We start from the raw sequence: 14,302 nt of genomic DNA, 5'->3' as shown, positions 1-14,302 counted from the left end.
AAGATTTGGCAACAATGAGGTCATTGATAATTTTGGAGAAAAAAGTTCTTGTTGAATGAGGGGATTGGTAGACTGCAAAGAGTTAAGGAGAGGAAGGGGAGGTCCCTGTAGTTTTTGGCCTTCCAAGGAGGTTGCCACAAAAGGGAGGAGTGATGTGCATGTGGATGGATGAGGAAATTCTGAGGATGGGTAACACGTGGGCAATGGAGGAGCCAGTAGGCAGGGAGAAGAAGGTAAATGATGAGGAGAAGCAAGGAGCGGTCTGCTGGAGGAGATCAGAAGAACAAGGTCTTTTGTGCCTTGCCAAAAAGGGTTACTCCAGGATGTGAGACAGAGCCAGAAAGCCTGTGAGTGATAGGAGAGGTGGGAGAAGAGCAGGGTCATGGCAAATGACTCCATTTTTTCAATAAAATATGAGTGGATGATCTCAGCTGAGAAGGTAGGTGCAGGGAACCATAAGCAATTTGAGGAACTTCTGAGGAGAATAGGACAGTAATAATGCTGAAGGATCATCTCCAGCCCATGGAAGGCCCAGTGGGGTCTATAAAGTGTATAGTGGATGCATGGTTTCCAGATTTTTCTCCACCTTTGCCCACCATCATGTTCTTGGGAGCAAAGTTAGAGGACATTTGAGGAATCTAAGGCTGAGGTTTAAATCAGGCACAATGGACAATGTGATTAGGAGACAGTGGATTCCCCAGGACATAGTGGGGGACTGGACTGGTTCACGGAGGCACTGAGAGAGTACAGCCAGTGAATGAGGGAAGGCCTGGGACAGAACTGAGGGCTGTGATAAATATGTCATGATATGTGGAGAAGGAGCAAGCAGATTTTACTTTCATAAAGCAAAGAGGAAAATGCCAATAGACAAGAGACAAAGGAATCCCGAGTCTGAGCATAGAAGTAGTGCATTTGGGTGTGCTGGCAACAGCATTATAAGTGGGTGAGGTGGCTGGGAGGAACAGGATCTGTGAAATGAGTAAATTCAATTACTGGGAGGCTAGTTGTTTGAAGGGGTGTATTTTGTATGTTGAAGTCCCTGAACATGATGCAAGAGTGGAGGAGGAGGAAAGACAGTAAGCCGGTACTGAACTCACTAAGGAAAGAGGAGATTGTCCTGAGGTAGGTAGACAGTGGTTACCCAAATGCTGATTTCTTGGTAGATATGGACTGATTGAATCTCAAAGAGAGGTCACTGAGCCTAGTAGCAGCATTGGGAAGCAAGGACTATTTCAACTTCCCCACCAAGATCAGTGAGTCTGGGGAAGCTAGTGCTGGAAAGTAACGTAAGGAGGCTGGGTCATCAGGAGAGAGCCAAGTCTCAGTCAAAGGCCAGAGAGGAAGGGAGTGGGAAAGTTAAAGATTTAAGATGAAAATAAGTTTATTGCCTAAGGGGCAAACTCTCCAGAGGTGGAAGGTAGCTGTGAAATGGGACATTGTTGGGAATGGGTTTAGAGGAATGGGAATGAGGGATCAGGCAATGGGGAATGGGGGCTGCATGATGGAGGGGGTGAAGGGAGCATGCATTCACAGAAGGACTGCACGGCTACTGGATTTTAATTTGGCCTTCCTAACTCCAGGCCCAACTCTCTGTTCCCCTAGCTGGTTCAGTGAACCGAAGAGATTCCAAGTCTCTGGGATGGGCAGGGTCTAACTAGGGGGGGTTGGCTAATCATCAATAGATTTTCAGTGTTCTTAGACTTTGGCCTCAGGAGGTGTCTTTGCAGAGCCTTAGGCAGTTCAGGAGGAGAGCTAGAACTTAGAGTGGTAAGACAGTGTTATTAGCCTTTTCTCCTTAAGGTAGGAGACCAGGCTGGAGGCATGAATGAATGGTTCTCACTTTTTACCACCAAAGTAAGAGACAGGTACCATCCAAGGCCTCCTCTTCCCTTCTGTGGAAGGCTGGAAAAGGTGGTTTCAGAAGAAACGAGAAGATCTATCTGAACTGATGCAGAGTGAAATGAGCAGAACCAGAAGAACAATGCATACAGTGCTAGCAAATGGAAGGGTTGCTGCTTTGACAGATTTAAGAATTCTGATCATTGAAATGACCAGCCCTAATTCCAGAGGATGGATAATGACATAGGCTGTAAATTTCCCGATAAGACAAGTGCCGACTCTCAAGATGCAGAATGAATAAGATACGCTTTCGTGTATCTGGCCAATGCAGGAACATTTTTCTGCTTGACCGTGAATATTTGTTAAAAGGGTTTTGTTTTCTTTTTCAATTGGAGAATGGGAATGAAACGAAATGCTTGCTAATTTAAAAAAATAAAATTGTGGGGAGGGGGAAGTAGATTAGCCAATGGTGTCTGGTAGTGAGTTCCTCATCACTACATAGTCATTAAATCGAATTGTAGGGGGAATTCCTGTACATTGTTTGGCACCTTGTGTGGCTTAATACTTGCAAACAGATTAATTAAAAGATGGGTTAGATTAAGTAATCTCTGAAATCCTTCTGAACTTTGATAGTCTATGATTTTATGAAATACAAATACAGTTTATGGTTTAAACAGAGATTTATGTAAATGAAAGATTAAGGAAGGAAACGCCTTTTCTTGCCACAATCGCCAAATACTGCCCAATTGCCACTTGGGGCAGTTGAGCCCAACAGTCCTGTTAATGGTGACATTCCACAGCCTGCTTCCAATTCATCCTTGGCATCCTGAGAGGTAACCCTTATGGAGAAGCAGCTAACCATCCCCACCACCTGCCACATACTGAACAAATTAGCCAGCCCAGAGAAAGCGACAAGGTATCCTGAGAGAAAGACAGGCAAGCTGTACCGCCGCCATCGTTTTCAGCACCTTCTCTTGATAGCTAAGGACCCTGAACCCAAGAGCCTTGGGAATAGAAGTATACCCCAGCCCCTCAACACTACTTCAACCCTGGCTTCTGTAAGATGACTTAGCCTGGATCTTTGAACTTCATTTTGAAAAGCAGATTGAGAAATATATTTAAATATAACTGGTTTCCTTAGTAAATTTTGGCATTTTTGTCTTCTGCATTTAAAAAGATGGTTCTGAGAAGGGTCTAAGACTCATTGCCCACTAGGCCCACCTTGCAGCCATCATCCCTGGAAGCACCCATGGAGATGCAGCCTCGCATGGCGTCTGCAGCACCAACGGCTATGGCTGCACAAGATACAGAGAACAAAGTGCTCACCACCAAGTCCGGCATCAGAAATACTTGTCATTGGATCAGTAAGCATCCCTTAAAAGGAAGAGGTGGGAGCATCTGCCTGGACTGGCACTGAGGCCCACAGGACTTCTCCATCTGACCCGAGGCTGAAACCTCCCTAGCGTGGCATCTTCCCCACCAGAATGGGAAGGAGCTCCCTTGGAGCTGTGGCTGGCTAGCTTGTTTCATCATTCCCCCAACTCTTGGCACAATGGGAGGGCTCAATAAATGCCTTAAGCGTTTGAAGAAGTATCAGCTCAGCATCTTGTCTTGGCTAGCTAAACTGCCATCCTGGCTAGGAAGTATCCTAGAGGGATACACAGAGGTGGTCACTGGCCTGAGGGCACATTCCCACCCCTGACATTTATTGTCACCTGACATTTATTGTCAGATGACCACCTCCCTTGGCCTCATTTTCCCTATCTATAAAAGGAATAGGTTTGATAATCTTTGAGGTACCCTCCAGCTGTAGCTCTTGGACCTCCTAAATAACTTTTTATTCTAATTTCATCGTGGGAGCCTTCCCTGATTCTCTCCTCCCCCCCAAAACCAGCAAGACTCATGGAAGAAATGGTTTTTTTTACTATCATGAAAGTTTAAAGTTACAAAAACAGAAAATAATTCTTAAGAAAGTTAACAAAGAATATGGTCATACTCACATGGAACATATTTACAAGATTTTGTAAAAAAAAAAAAATTTCCTCTTGCAAGAGTCTGCTCTCTTTTTTAAAATATAAGAGAATGATTGGGAGAAATCCCCTAACATTTAAAGACTTCAGCCAGAAATGGAGTGGAGATTTGTCCCAAGCATTTTTGTGTGTCACAGGAGCCTCATAACATCTGGAAACTTCTCTTTTGCTCTAAATCCATCTGCTAACTTGAGGAGATCTGGGCATGGAATGGGTATGGTTGATTGCCCTAGCCTGCTGAGGCAGCTCTTAGGACTCCAGTGTTCTTTGGGGAGTCCCTGCTCCAGCCCAGGATCTGCAGGGTTGTACCTCAGAACTAAGATGTCCCAGATGGAGAAGTATTAGCAGAAACTTAGCTCTCCCCCCCAGTTTTCCTATAGCATGCAGAGGGATGGAAGTGAGGGGACTAGCTAAGATGGCCTTCTCCAGGACAGATGAACAATTGTACCAAGCTCTTCAGAGATGCATGAGGACAGACCAGGCCAGACTGTTTGTTTAAAGTTAGATAATCTCTCTCCATCTCAGTACATTTCTAAGCATCCTTAGCTATCCTCTTATCCTAATGGAAACTAAATACTCGAATTCAGGGGCCTGGGAAGCCATAGTCAAGGACTGGAATGGATCAAGGTCCACCAGGCCTGTTGGGGACCTAAGAGAACTGGCTCATTCCCAACAAGGACTGGCAGGAACTTGGAATGGTCACCCCTCACACAACCACATAAGTCATCCTCTTCCCGTCAATTTTTCTACTTTTAAGCCCTAAGTACTGGTAGCTTTTATTTTCTGGATGGCCATAGAGTATGTCAGTGAAGTAGGCGGGCTCCTCTTTGGCAGGGGCCCGGCAGGTGAGGAAGCGGAAGAGATTCCTCACCTTGTGCAAGAGGTAGGTCATCGCCTCCACTTCTGCCGCTGGTTCCTCATACACAAGCTGCTTCATCTCTTCATAGGCAGATAGAATCACAGCCTGAAACAAGTTAATTAGTACACAGATCATCACCAGCATAAATGAGGACAGGAACAGGCCGCCGAGGATCTGCTTATTTAAAAATGCTGTGCCCTCGAAGGCTGAAACACAGTAGGAGAAGATGGTCTGCGTGGAGTGAATGATGCTGCTATAATGCCACTGGTGTTGGCCAAAAACGAGGTATCCGAAGACCACGTACACAAAGATATACACACCTACCAGAAGGGCCATGTGACAGATGGCTGGCAAGGCCACCAAGAGGGCCCTCTGGGCCAATCGTACATCATAGAAGAATCTAGAATACATCAGTGTCTTTAGAATGGTCAGGAAGATCAGGAAGCCCAGAGTGATGCGAAGGACCTGATCCACATGAGAAATGGCATGAAAGGGAACGAAGTCATCTGGGTTCTGGAGGTAAAAGCCAAGGATTTTCTTGGCCATCCTGAATTGGATGTAAAGAAGAAAAATAAGAAAGAGAAACATGGACTTGAGACCAAAGCTGAGGAGATTAAACACATTCCTGACATAGTTCTCCTTTTCCTTGTAGATGATGATGACTTCAACTACCAGATACACCAAGATAAACACCATGGCAGCTCCGTACAGATACAGCTCAAGCTGACTCCGCATGCGGAACAAGGGGAGACTAAAGGAGTGGACAGCCAAATTTGGGTTGACGACGCCCAGTGGAGAGACTTCAAATACTATTGAGATGGTACAAAATAAGCTAGTTTCTGAATTAAAGGTGGTCAGCTCCAGGATCACAGCCCATGTTCTTTCATCCAGCCACTGACTATCTCTAAGTTCCTTCAGCCTTGTTGTTGAATTATACTGCTGCTGGTCGGGGAAGAAATAAAATGGATATCCCCCCATTCCATAGGCATGAGCCAATCCGTAGGAATAATAGGCCCATTCCCCAGGCTTGGATTCATAAGTAAAGCTGACCAGCTTCTTGTCCACAGAGGAGCCAACGGGGGCAGTCCAAAATCTGCTGTAGCTTTTTCGATCCTCCCTACCTTTGCTGTATTGGCTTTGACAGTGGATGCCCTTTTTCATTAACCTGTTAGCCGCGGTACCAGAGAGGAAGCAGGACTTTGGGATAGACTTCGCCCTCACTTGTCGCATCCTGGGCAAGCCAAGAATCCTGGACCAGCTGTTAGAAAGAAAAGGTGGATTCTGACTGTTATGGACCAAGGGCAGTAGGACATCATTGAGCCACCTGTAGGTGTCATTCAGTTCTCTGACGTTTTCAAGGTTCACAGAGAATTGTCTCCGGATTGCCTGGTTATGATGGAAACTGTGGGAGTGACTGGCCAGGGAGGCGATGCACAACAAGAGAGCAAGAAAGATGAAATGGCTGATGATGTGAATTAAAAACACGATGGCCCCTCTCTTAATCCTGTTCCTCCTTTTGAATATCTGGATTTCATCTGCCACCAAGGGTTGGTACATTCTCGAACCGCGGACCCGGATGATCTCATAGTGCAGCTCTCTTGTGTCATCAGCATCTAAGTTAGTGCCCTGCAAGCGGATCTCGATGTAATTGTACCTTGTCGTCCAGGAGATATTCTTACAGTACTTGGCTCGGCTTGACTTGACGCCAGAGAAAAGGAGGATCTTGGCCACCTGGATCACAAATATCGACTGGCCCAGGGAGGACATAGAGGCGAACAACCAATCCATGGATTTCTGGTATCCATATGTTAACCCATACATGATGATGAAAAAGGAGCATACGCCAGAGCTACAGATGACCAGCAACCAGGCCAGGTAGACACACCACCAGTGGAGGACAAAGCGAGGCTTGGATTCAAAGAGCATCACTTTCTTAGGCTTGTGTTTTGGGGGTTCACCTGAAGCGAGTTCCACTTCTTCATCCTTATGTGGCCCCCTTTCTCCTACTTGGGAGGGTTTGGAACTCGAGGCCCTGCCCGCTGCCTCTGGCAAGGTCTGGTCTTCTGTGTCAGTGGCCTTCCTCTCCTGGTGGGCTGCATTCTGTTCTGGGAGCTTCCCTTTGGTTTCTGTAATGGCATTGGCTGCTGCCTCCGAAAGCATCACATTCTTTCCTGGAGCCTGGTTTTTTGTGGAGATGCCTTGGCCCCGAGGCTGCCGTTGGCCAGTCTCATGAAAGTACCACATCTCCAGGCGCTCCTTCCAGTTTCGGAAGTCTGCTCTCATGTAGGGGTGAAGGCGTGGAGCCACGTGGGTGACTGGCACGGGGGAGACCTTCCTCTGGGAATAGGTGAAGAGAGCACTGATGGTCATCTGCAGCGGCTCACAGATGAGGGCGCTCTCAATGCCTCTCATCACCTTCCGCAGGTGCTTCAGCTCCACGGGCAGACTCTCTTTCTCCTCATCCGATTTGAAGAACATGATGTTACAGAACAGTGTGCTCAGTAGCACGGTCAGGCAGCAGGAGAGCCGCTGCAGCCGGTTGTAGGGTCCCGTGATCACACTGGCGAAGACGGACAGCCACAGGTGGTTGTTGCCCAGCACGTTCGAGGCGTGGATGAGGAAGTAATCCTTCTTGCTGAGGGGCTGCTCCTTGTCGACTGGCTCAAAGGTCTGCTCCAGAGACTCCACCCAGAGCCACGATCTGCAGAGGAAGAGCCAGATGTGCCGGTTGAAGATGTTTTCCACCTTGATTCTGCTCAGGTACCAGCTGGGCCGGCTGCCTTCGTTGTTGTGCCAGACCCGGATGGCCCGGATGGCTCCCAGGTCGCTTTTGGTCGTCAGGAGGAAGGTGTCCATGCTGCCTCTGTAAAAGGTGGTGAAGTCGGGGTGGCTCAGGCAGTGTACCTCACTGGACGCCTTTGTTCCCAGAAGCTGGAGAAAGACGTCGGCTCTGGTGCCAGAGCCCGGGCGGCTCCCCGTGTAGAAGGTGACCAGGTAGCAAATGTGATCGTAAGGATCATTGTCTGGGAGGATTATCACGTGCTCCCGGAGAAACCGGTCCGTTTGATCTTTGTGCATTGCCCAGAAAGCCAGGAGTAGATACGTGAAAATGACTAAGATCACGGTGAAGAGGGTCACCGGGTTCTGGGGGAGCGTCTGGATAACGTCCAAGCCCAGGTCGATGCGGTTGGGGATCACCACCATGCGGGCAGTCAGGTATTTGATCCTGTCGCTCTGGTTCAACAGCTCTCTAGACTTCCTCTCCTTTGTGGCTTCTGGCTTGAGCCGACAGATGCAGTGTGCTCGCCACCAGCAGCTACTCTCCCCCACCCTGCAGGCCTTCTTCCCCCACTCCTGTTGAATGCCATCCATGATCAGACACTGCACTGTGAAAATGGAAATGTTCACAAGGTTTTCATTCAGCTTCAAGACGATGTAGGAGGTTCGCAGAATCACAGAGATGTTCCACTGGGCGGAGACGCTGCCTTGGGCTGTGGCCTGCAGCAGAGACTGACTGAGGCAGATGAGGAAGGGGACATCAACTTGGCAGGTGGGGTCAAACAAGTCACTCTCGTCGGCCACCGCTGGCATGTCCGGGGGTGCTAAGAAAGAGGCAATCGGGAGCTTGTGGGTGATGTTGCTGCCCACGTAGATCAAGACCGTGAACAAAACTCTTACTTCTGTGATGATTTGGATATATATCTCCTTGTAGCCTCCATTTGCCTCGAAAGTAAAGATTCCTGTAGTGGTTCTAAGGTCGTCTTTATCTGGTCCCATGCTGATTTTAAAGAGAGCTTCCTTCAGTTTTTTCCTAAGGATTAATGCTTCAACTACCTCTGGCTCGACCTCAGACACGTCCCCATTTTCTTGGGTCTCTCTCATCTGGAAACCAACCACATCTACAGAGAGGCTTTCTTTCGTGCTGAGCCAAGGGAAAGGGTCACCTTTAAACTCATAAAACACAGTGGAAATAGAACTCTGGCTAGCCAAGTCAGAAGTGTTACTTTTTCTCAACGTTGGGTAGAAACAATTTAGGCAATCTTTCTTGGCCAGGGCAGCCTTGGTGACATTGTGCTTTTCATCTTTCTTGATGTGCATTTTGAAGTTTGGGGTTGATATCACTGTCTCCACCTCCCCAGGTACTTTAATGGATGAAATTGTATCTGCCAGCAGTTTTGTGACAGAGAGAGTCTCATTAACGGTATCCATGTTAACACCCTTTTTGAAGATATTAGACAAACTGGTTGAGATGCCAGTGCTCACAATTTCAATTTGTTCAGAATGGAATTTTTTTTCCCTTTGCCTGTATCTCTGCAGTGCCAAGTTGATTTCCATGAGCCTGTTGGTGGCTGCCTTCTGGACACCTGCAGCCAAGTCAGAAGCATTCTGGGTGAGCTCCAAAATGATCACTGTCACTTGGTTAATTTCTGTCAGGGTGCTGGTGGGCAGGCGGTTGCAAAAGTTGATGAGGCGCTCTTGGATCGCAAAGCCGTCTGTTTGTAAGTCGGACAGAGGCTTCACATCTTTTAAAACAGAGGCTACCAGATAGGCAAGATAACCTGCTCGGACAAAGTCGCTTTGCTGAAATAGAGTGGTCAGCATGGCACCAGATGAGTTCTGGGTGAGGTTTAACAGGTGACTCAACATGGTATTTGGTGCATCTATGATCAGGGGAGAATTCACAGTGGCATACAGGGTCACTTGGGAGAAGGCGCCCAGTGAATCATAGACCTGAGCATATATCACCACCAAGTAGTTATTGACTGGCACCCCAACTGGAAGAAAAGAAGGAGGAGTCACAGGCTGAGCCCCTTCATACATCACAGCTCCCAAAGTATTCTGTTCTAAAGAACTGATAGCATCCACATTCCAGAAATTTGAAGCTATGATTTTAAAAACGAGGGGTAAATTAGAGTCTATAAAGTTCCTACACTGCACAACAAACTTGGTCACTAGGGCTATGCCTTTGTCAGGGTGAATGTTGCAGTGGCCAATGTGGGGTGGAGAATTGATATAAAAGGAATGGTTAGAAATTGAGACTCCCCCACCCCAATTTGACATCTTTAGAGAAATGAAGCAGAACTGATCCGAAAAGCCCTTAAAAGCAGAGGCTTTGATTGACAAGTAAGGGTTGGTTCGCCCAGTGGTGGTCCGATGTGCCCAATCAAATGGTAATTCAGAGCCTGAGTAGGACAAGAGGGACCAGAGATAGTAGGCAGGAGCTGACCCACAGTCCGTGCACTTTCCAGACAAGGAAAATCGATCTGTGATAATTAAGGTTTTTTCGCAATTTTCAATGCAGGAAAAGCTCATGGCAGGTGGGGGACCGGCAGTCACGATGACTTTCTGATCAGTAAATGCTTTTCTCTCATTCTTCTGAATCACCAAGCGGAAAAAATAGACCTGGTTGCCTCTGAGTGTTCCCGGTAACACGGTGTGCACAGGGCCAGACTCCTGAATCCACCTCAAGTCTGGCAGCTGGGGAAGGCAGGTGTCTCTGGTCGAGCCAGGCACGATCACGTACTTAAAGTGAGACATGTTAGTGGTGCAGTACCATCTGTAGTCCAAGCCCTCAGAAGGGATCTTGGACTCGGGATCCCAAGAAGCTGATCCATCCAAAGTCCAGCTCTGGTTAAAACGCACCCTCTGTATAGGGTCTCCCTTAATGACGGCTACCAGTTCACTTCTAGACATCAAAAGATAGACAAAAGCAGATTTTTTCAGCACCTTTCTGGCGGTGGTGACAGTCACGGTGAAATTGATCAGATACAGTCCCCGTGCCACGATTCGCTCAGGAATTTGGAAGAAGGAGTAGTACTTCATTTGATCAATCCACCGAGCTTTCATGGGCTTGCTCCAGTCTGGGGTGGTCTTCATATCAGGGACAGAGTAAAAATTCCACTCCTGAGTCACATTGTGGGGGATGCTACAATTGACTTTCACAGCAGTGTTCAGGGTGAGGGGATTTCTCCCATCTAGCTTTATCAAAGTAGGATTGCCTTCCTTGATCCTCACCTCATGGATGAAACAGGGATTCTGGATACATTCCACTGGTGACTCAAGCACTTTGGAGCCATATGTGTCCAAGGAAGCTTTTAAGATGACGGGCTCCAGACTGCCTGTGGGGCATTCTGCTTTCTCCATGAAGCCTGCATAGATGTCGGGGTGGAATGGCAAAACTGAACGGGGAATGAAGCGGGAGGCACTGGGGATCCGGTCCTGGTATGTAAATGTCCGGTTGGGCCTGAGGCTGGCCCCGGGAAGCTGGAGGTGAAAAGTCCATTGGAGGTGCAGGAGAGGATGCTGTAAGGGGATGAACCACACGAGGTAGATGGGCCCATGGGGCCCCAAAGGGCCACTGCTGAAGAAGTGGACTTCCAGGTCTTTGTGGGGCCTGGTCCCAAAGAAGGCCACCCCTTTGGGGCTGAGGTAGAGGTGCACACTCAGTTGGTCACAGCGATTTCCAAGGAAATCCAAAGCGAACAGCCACGACAGGCCTTGCTGCTGATAGAAAAGGAGATGGGCGCTGCCTCTACCTGGGGCTGCCCTGGAATAATAGATGCCAGGGCCATAGGAGCCTGTCTGGGCCTGTTGGAGATTCAGGCTCAGAGTTCTGCCTCTTGCTCGGATGCCCAAGATGCTATTGATGAGGTACAGGTGTCCCTCCAGGGCCTGACCAATGACCCGGCTAGACTCCCGGTTCGAGCCCTGGCCGGGCCAAAGGAGGTGAGCCAGCGTCCAGCTGGGGGCTCTTCGTCTAGGAGTGTTGCCAGGGATGCAGGAGATGCCCCCGACCTTAAGATAAGGGTTGCAAGTCACTTTCCAGACTTGGCAGAGGACACAGCCTGGGGACTGGTACAGCCTGAAGGTCAGCCTGGATCCTGTGGGCTGGAGACCCCAGGAGAGGTGGAGTGCCCCAGTGGGCCTCTGGCACAGGGGAGGGGAGCTTGCACTGAGGGTATGAAGCAAAGCGGCCTCTGCAGGTCTCCCAGAAATGGCGCTGGGACCTAATCTGGGTTTTAGCTGAGATTTTAGGTGAGGACATGGGGCACCATGGCAACCCGAGCCGGGAGCTGGCTCTGAGCCTAGTCCGGGCTTAGGTGCTAACTCACATTTGGAGCCCCGACCTGAAAAGGCCACGGGATCAGGGCCATCGGCAGATTTGGGGATCTTCGATAGAGGGAACTTTGAATAGGATTCTGGGTAAGGAGCCAGGGTTAAATCGGGGCCCTGATGGTGTCTGCGGGCGCGCAAAAGGAGCGCTCGGCGGCATGAGTGGCGGCTCTTCCGGGAGACCGGTCGGGCCGGAGTCCGGGGTGTAGGAGCAGCGCTGGGGTAGCTCCTGGGAGGCTGGGGGGGCAGCAGCGGCGGCAGCAGCAGCAGGAGCAGGAGGAAGCGAGCGAGCGCTCCTCCCCGCACCATCATCCTAGCTAGAGTGGCTCCGCTCGGTCACAGGCGCGAAACTAACGTTTGGGGGTTCGCGCTCCGGCGCCCAGCAACGAGCGTGTCTGTTTGCAGGAACTCCGTTCTCCTCGAAGTTCGGGATCCTAAACGGCCACTGGCTCTCGAGCCCAGTGCCCATTTCCTCCAGAGAAAGACCGGGGACTTCCGAGCTCTGCTAGGTCAGCACCCCGTTGTTTTACAAACTGGAAAAAAAATCTCAGAAATCTAGAGCCGACCTTTTCTACACAGACTAAGGATTCTAGTCCCCAACCTACAGAAAGAGAAACGGGGTCTCAGAGACCTTCCCCCATGCTCAAACCCAGCCGACCAGCCCACCAATATCCTTCCTGATCGAGATGGGGTGCAGAATAAGACTTTTTATGGATGTGGTCAATGGGGAAATTTATTTTGCTTGACTACGTATATTTGTTACAAGGGGTTTGGGTTTTGGTTTTCTAAAGGAAGGAGTGGGAAGGAAAGGAAAGGAAATTTTGTTAATTGAAACAAATTTAATTTTAAAAACAACAAAGCATTTATAGCCAATCTTTTTGTGTTAGCAAAGAACTGGAAACTAAAGGAGTGACCATCAATTGGGATACGGCTAAGCAAATTATGCCATATATTATATACCATATCATTATATACCATAATTTGTATGTAACACTGGGGCTCTAAAAATAATGAAGATGGTCTCAGAGAAACCTAGGAAGATGTATGCAAACTGATGTAGAGTGAGATGAGCAAAACCAGAACAATGTATACAATAATATTTTTTTAAAAAATACCCATTCTGAAAGCAGTAAGAGCCCTAATCACTGCAATGGTCCTCCATCCATAATTCCAGGGGACTGATGATAAAGCCCACTACCCGTCTTTTGACAGAGAAGTTATAGGGTACCATTGAAATAGATGTGTATTTTTGGACATGGACAAAGTAGGGATGTTTCTTTTACTATATGTTTGTGACAAGGGTTGTTTTTTTTTTTTTCTTTTTTCCAATGGTGTGAGACTGTGAGAGTGAAGGAGAATAAAAATAGGATACCAAAAAGAAAAGAAAACAGGATCTTTAAGTCATATTTTTAAAAATGCAAAGTCAGTCAATAAACATTTATTAGGCATCTATTATGGGACCAGCCCTGGAAACAGGACAAAGAACAGAAGGAAGCACAGAGAAGATAAGATAGCTTTGAAAGTGACATATTAACATCTATTGTGTATTTTAAAAGCAAATTGTAAATAACAGAGATAATGCAGGTTCATATACAATCTTTTTCTGTTCTACTACATACATGCAAATATCCCTTTTATTTGGTATTTTTTGTTCAGAGTAAAGAAAAGTTATAAGAAACAGAAATGGGAAAGATGTCCAATCTTCCTACTATTATTTGATGGAGTTCTGTGAAAACTAACAATAGCAGTAAAACAAGAGAAAGGAATTACTAAAGAAATAAATCTAAGTAAAGAGATAAAAACTATCCCTATTTGCTGACAATATGATGGTGTACTTTGAAAATCCTACCAAACCGCAAAGATACTGATGAGACAATAATGTTAGCAAAGTTTCAGGCTACAAAATAAATCCTTAAAAACCACAGCATAGGGGCAGCAAGGTGGCGCAGTGGATAGAGCACCACCCTGGAAGTCAGGAGGACCTGGGTTCAAATCTGCCTTCAGACATATAATACTTCCTAGCTGTATGATCCTGGGCAAGTCACTTAGCCCAAATTGCCTTAGCAAAAAGCAAAAAAAAATTTTTTTAATCAAAAAATCAATTTCTTTTTTATAACAATGTAAGAAGCAATAGTAGCAAAATTTCATTCCAAATGCTTATAAAATGCATAAGATAACTGGTGATCCAGTCTTCCGGCTCCAAAAGCACATAAAATTCAATTACAAAGTATCCTTTAAAGAAATAAAGAATACGAATAACCAGAGAAATAGTGCTCATGGCTAGGCCGTGCCAGTTGAAACAAAAATGGAAATACAACTAAAATCAATTTACACCTTTAATATCATAGCATTCAAAAAATCAAGGAGATGATTTATAGAGCTTGATAAAATAACATTCATTTGAAACAAAAAGCTCTAGATTCTTAAGGGAAGTGATGAAAAGCAAAGATAGAAGAGGAAT

General features: G+C 47.1%; 1 protein-coding gene across 1 annotated transcript; it reads right to left on the bottom strand.

Annotated features, from left to right (window-relative positions):
- Positions 1 to 3,882: 3,882 nt before the first annotated feature.
- PKDREJ (polycystin family receptor for egg jelly) lies at positions 3,883 to 12,153 on the bottom strand. The gene has a single exon (XM_052001730.1). The coding sequence runs from the start codon at positions 12,151 to 12,153 to the stop codon at positions 4,576 to 4,578; it is 7,578 nt and encodes a 2,525-aa protein (XP_051857690.1). The 3' UTR covers positions 3,883 to 4,575.
- Between the last annotated feature and the right edge of the window lie 2,149 nt (positions 12,154 to 14,302).

Source organism: Antechinus flavipes, chromosome 5, assembly GCF_016432865.1.
Source record: "Antechinus flavipes isolate AdamAnt ecotype Samford, QLD, Australia chromosome 5, AdamAnt_v2, whole genome shotgun sequence".
Taxonomy (NCBI): Eukaryota; Metazoa; Chordata; class Mammalia; order Dasyuromorphia; family Dasyuridae; genus Antechinus; species Antechinus flavipes.
The sequence above is the reverse complement of the archived record's forward strand: the minus strand, read 5'-3'. Positions and strand labels throughout refer to the sequence as shown.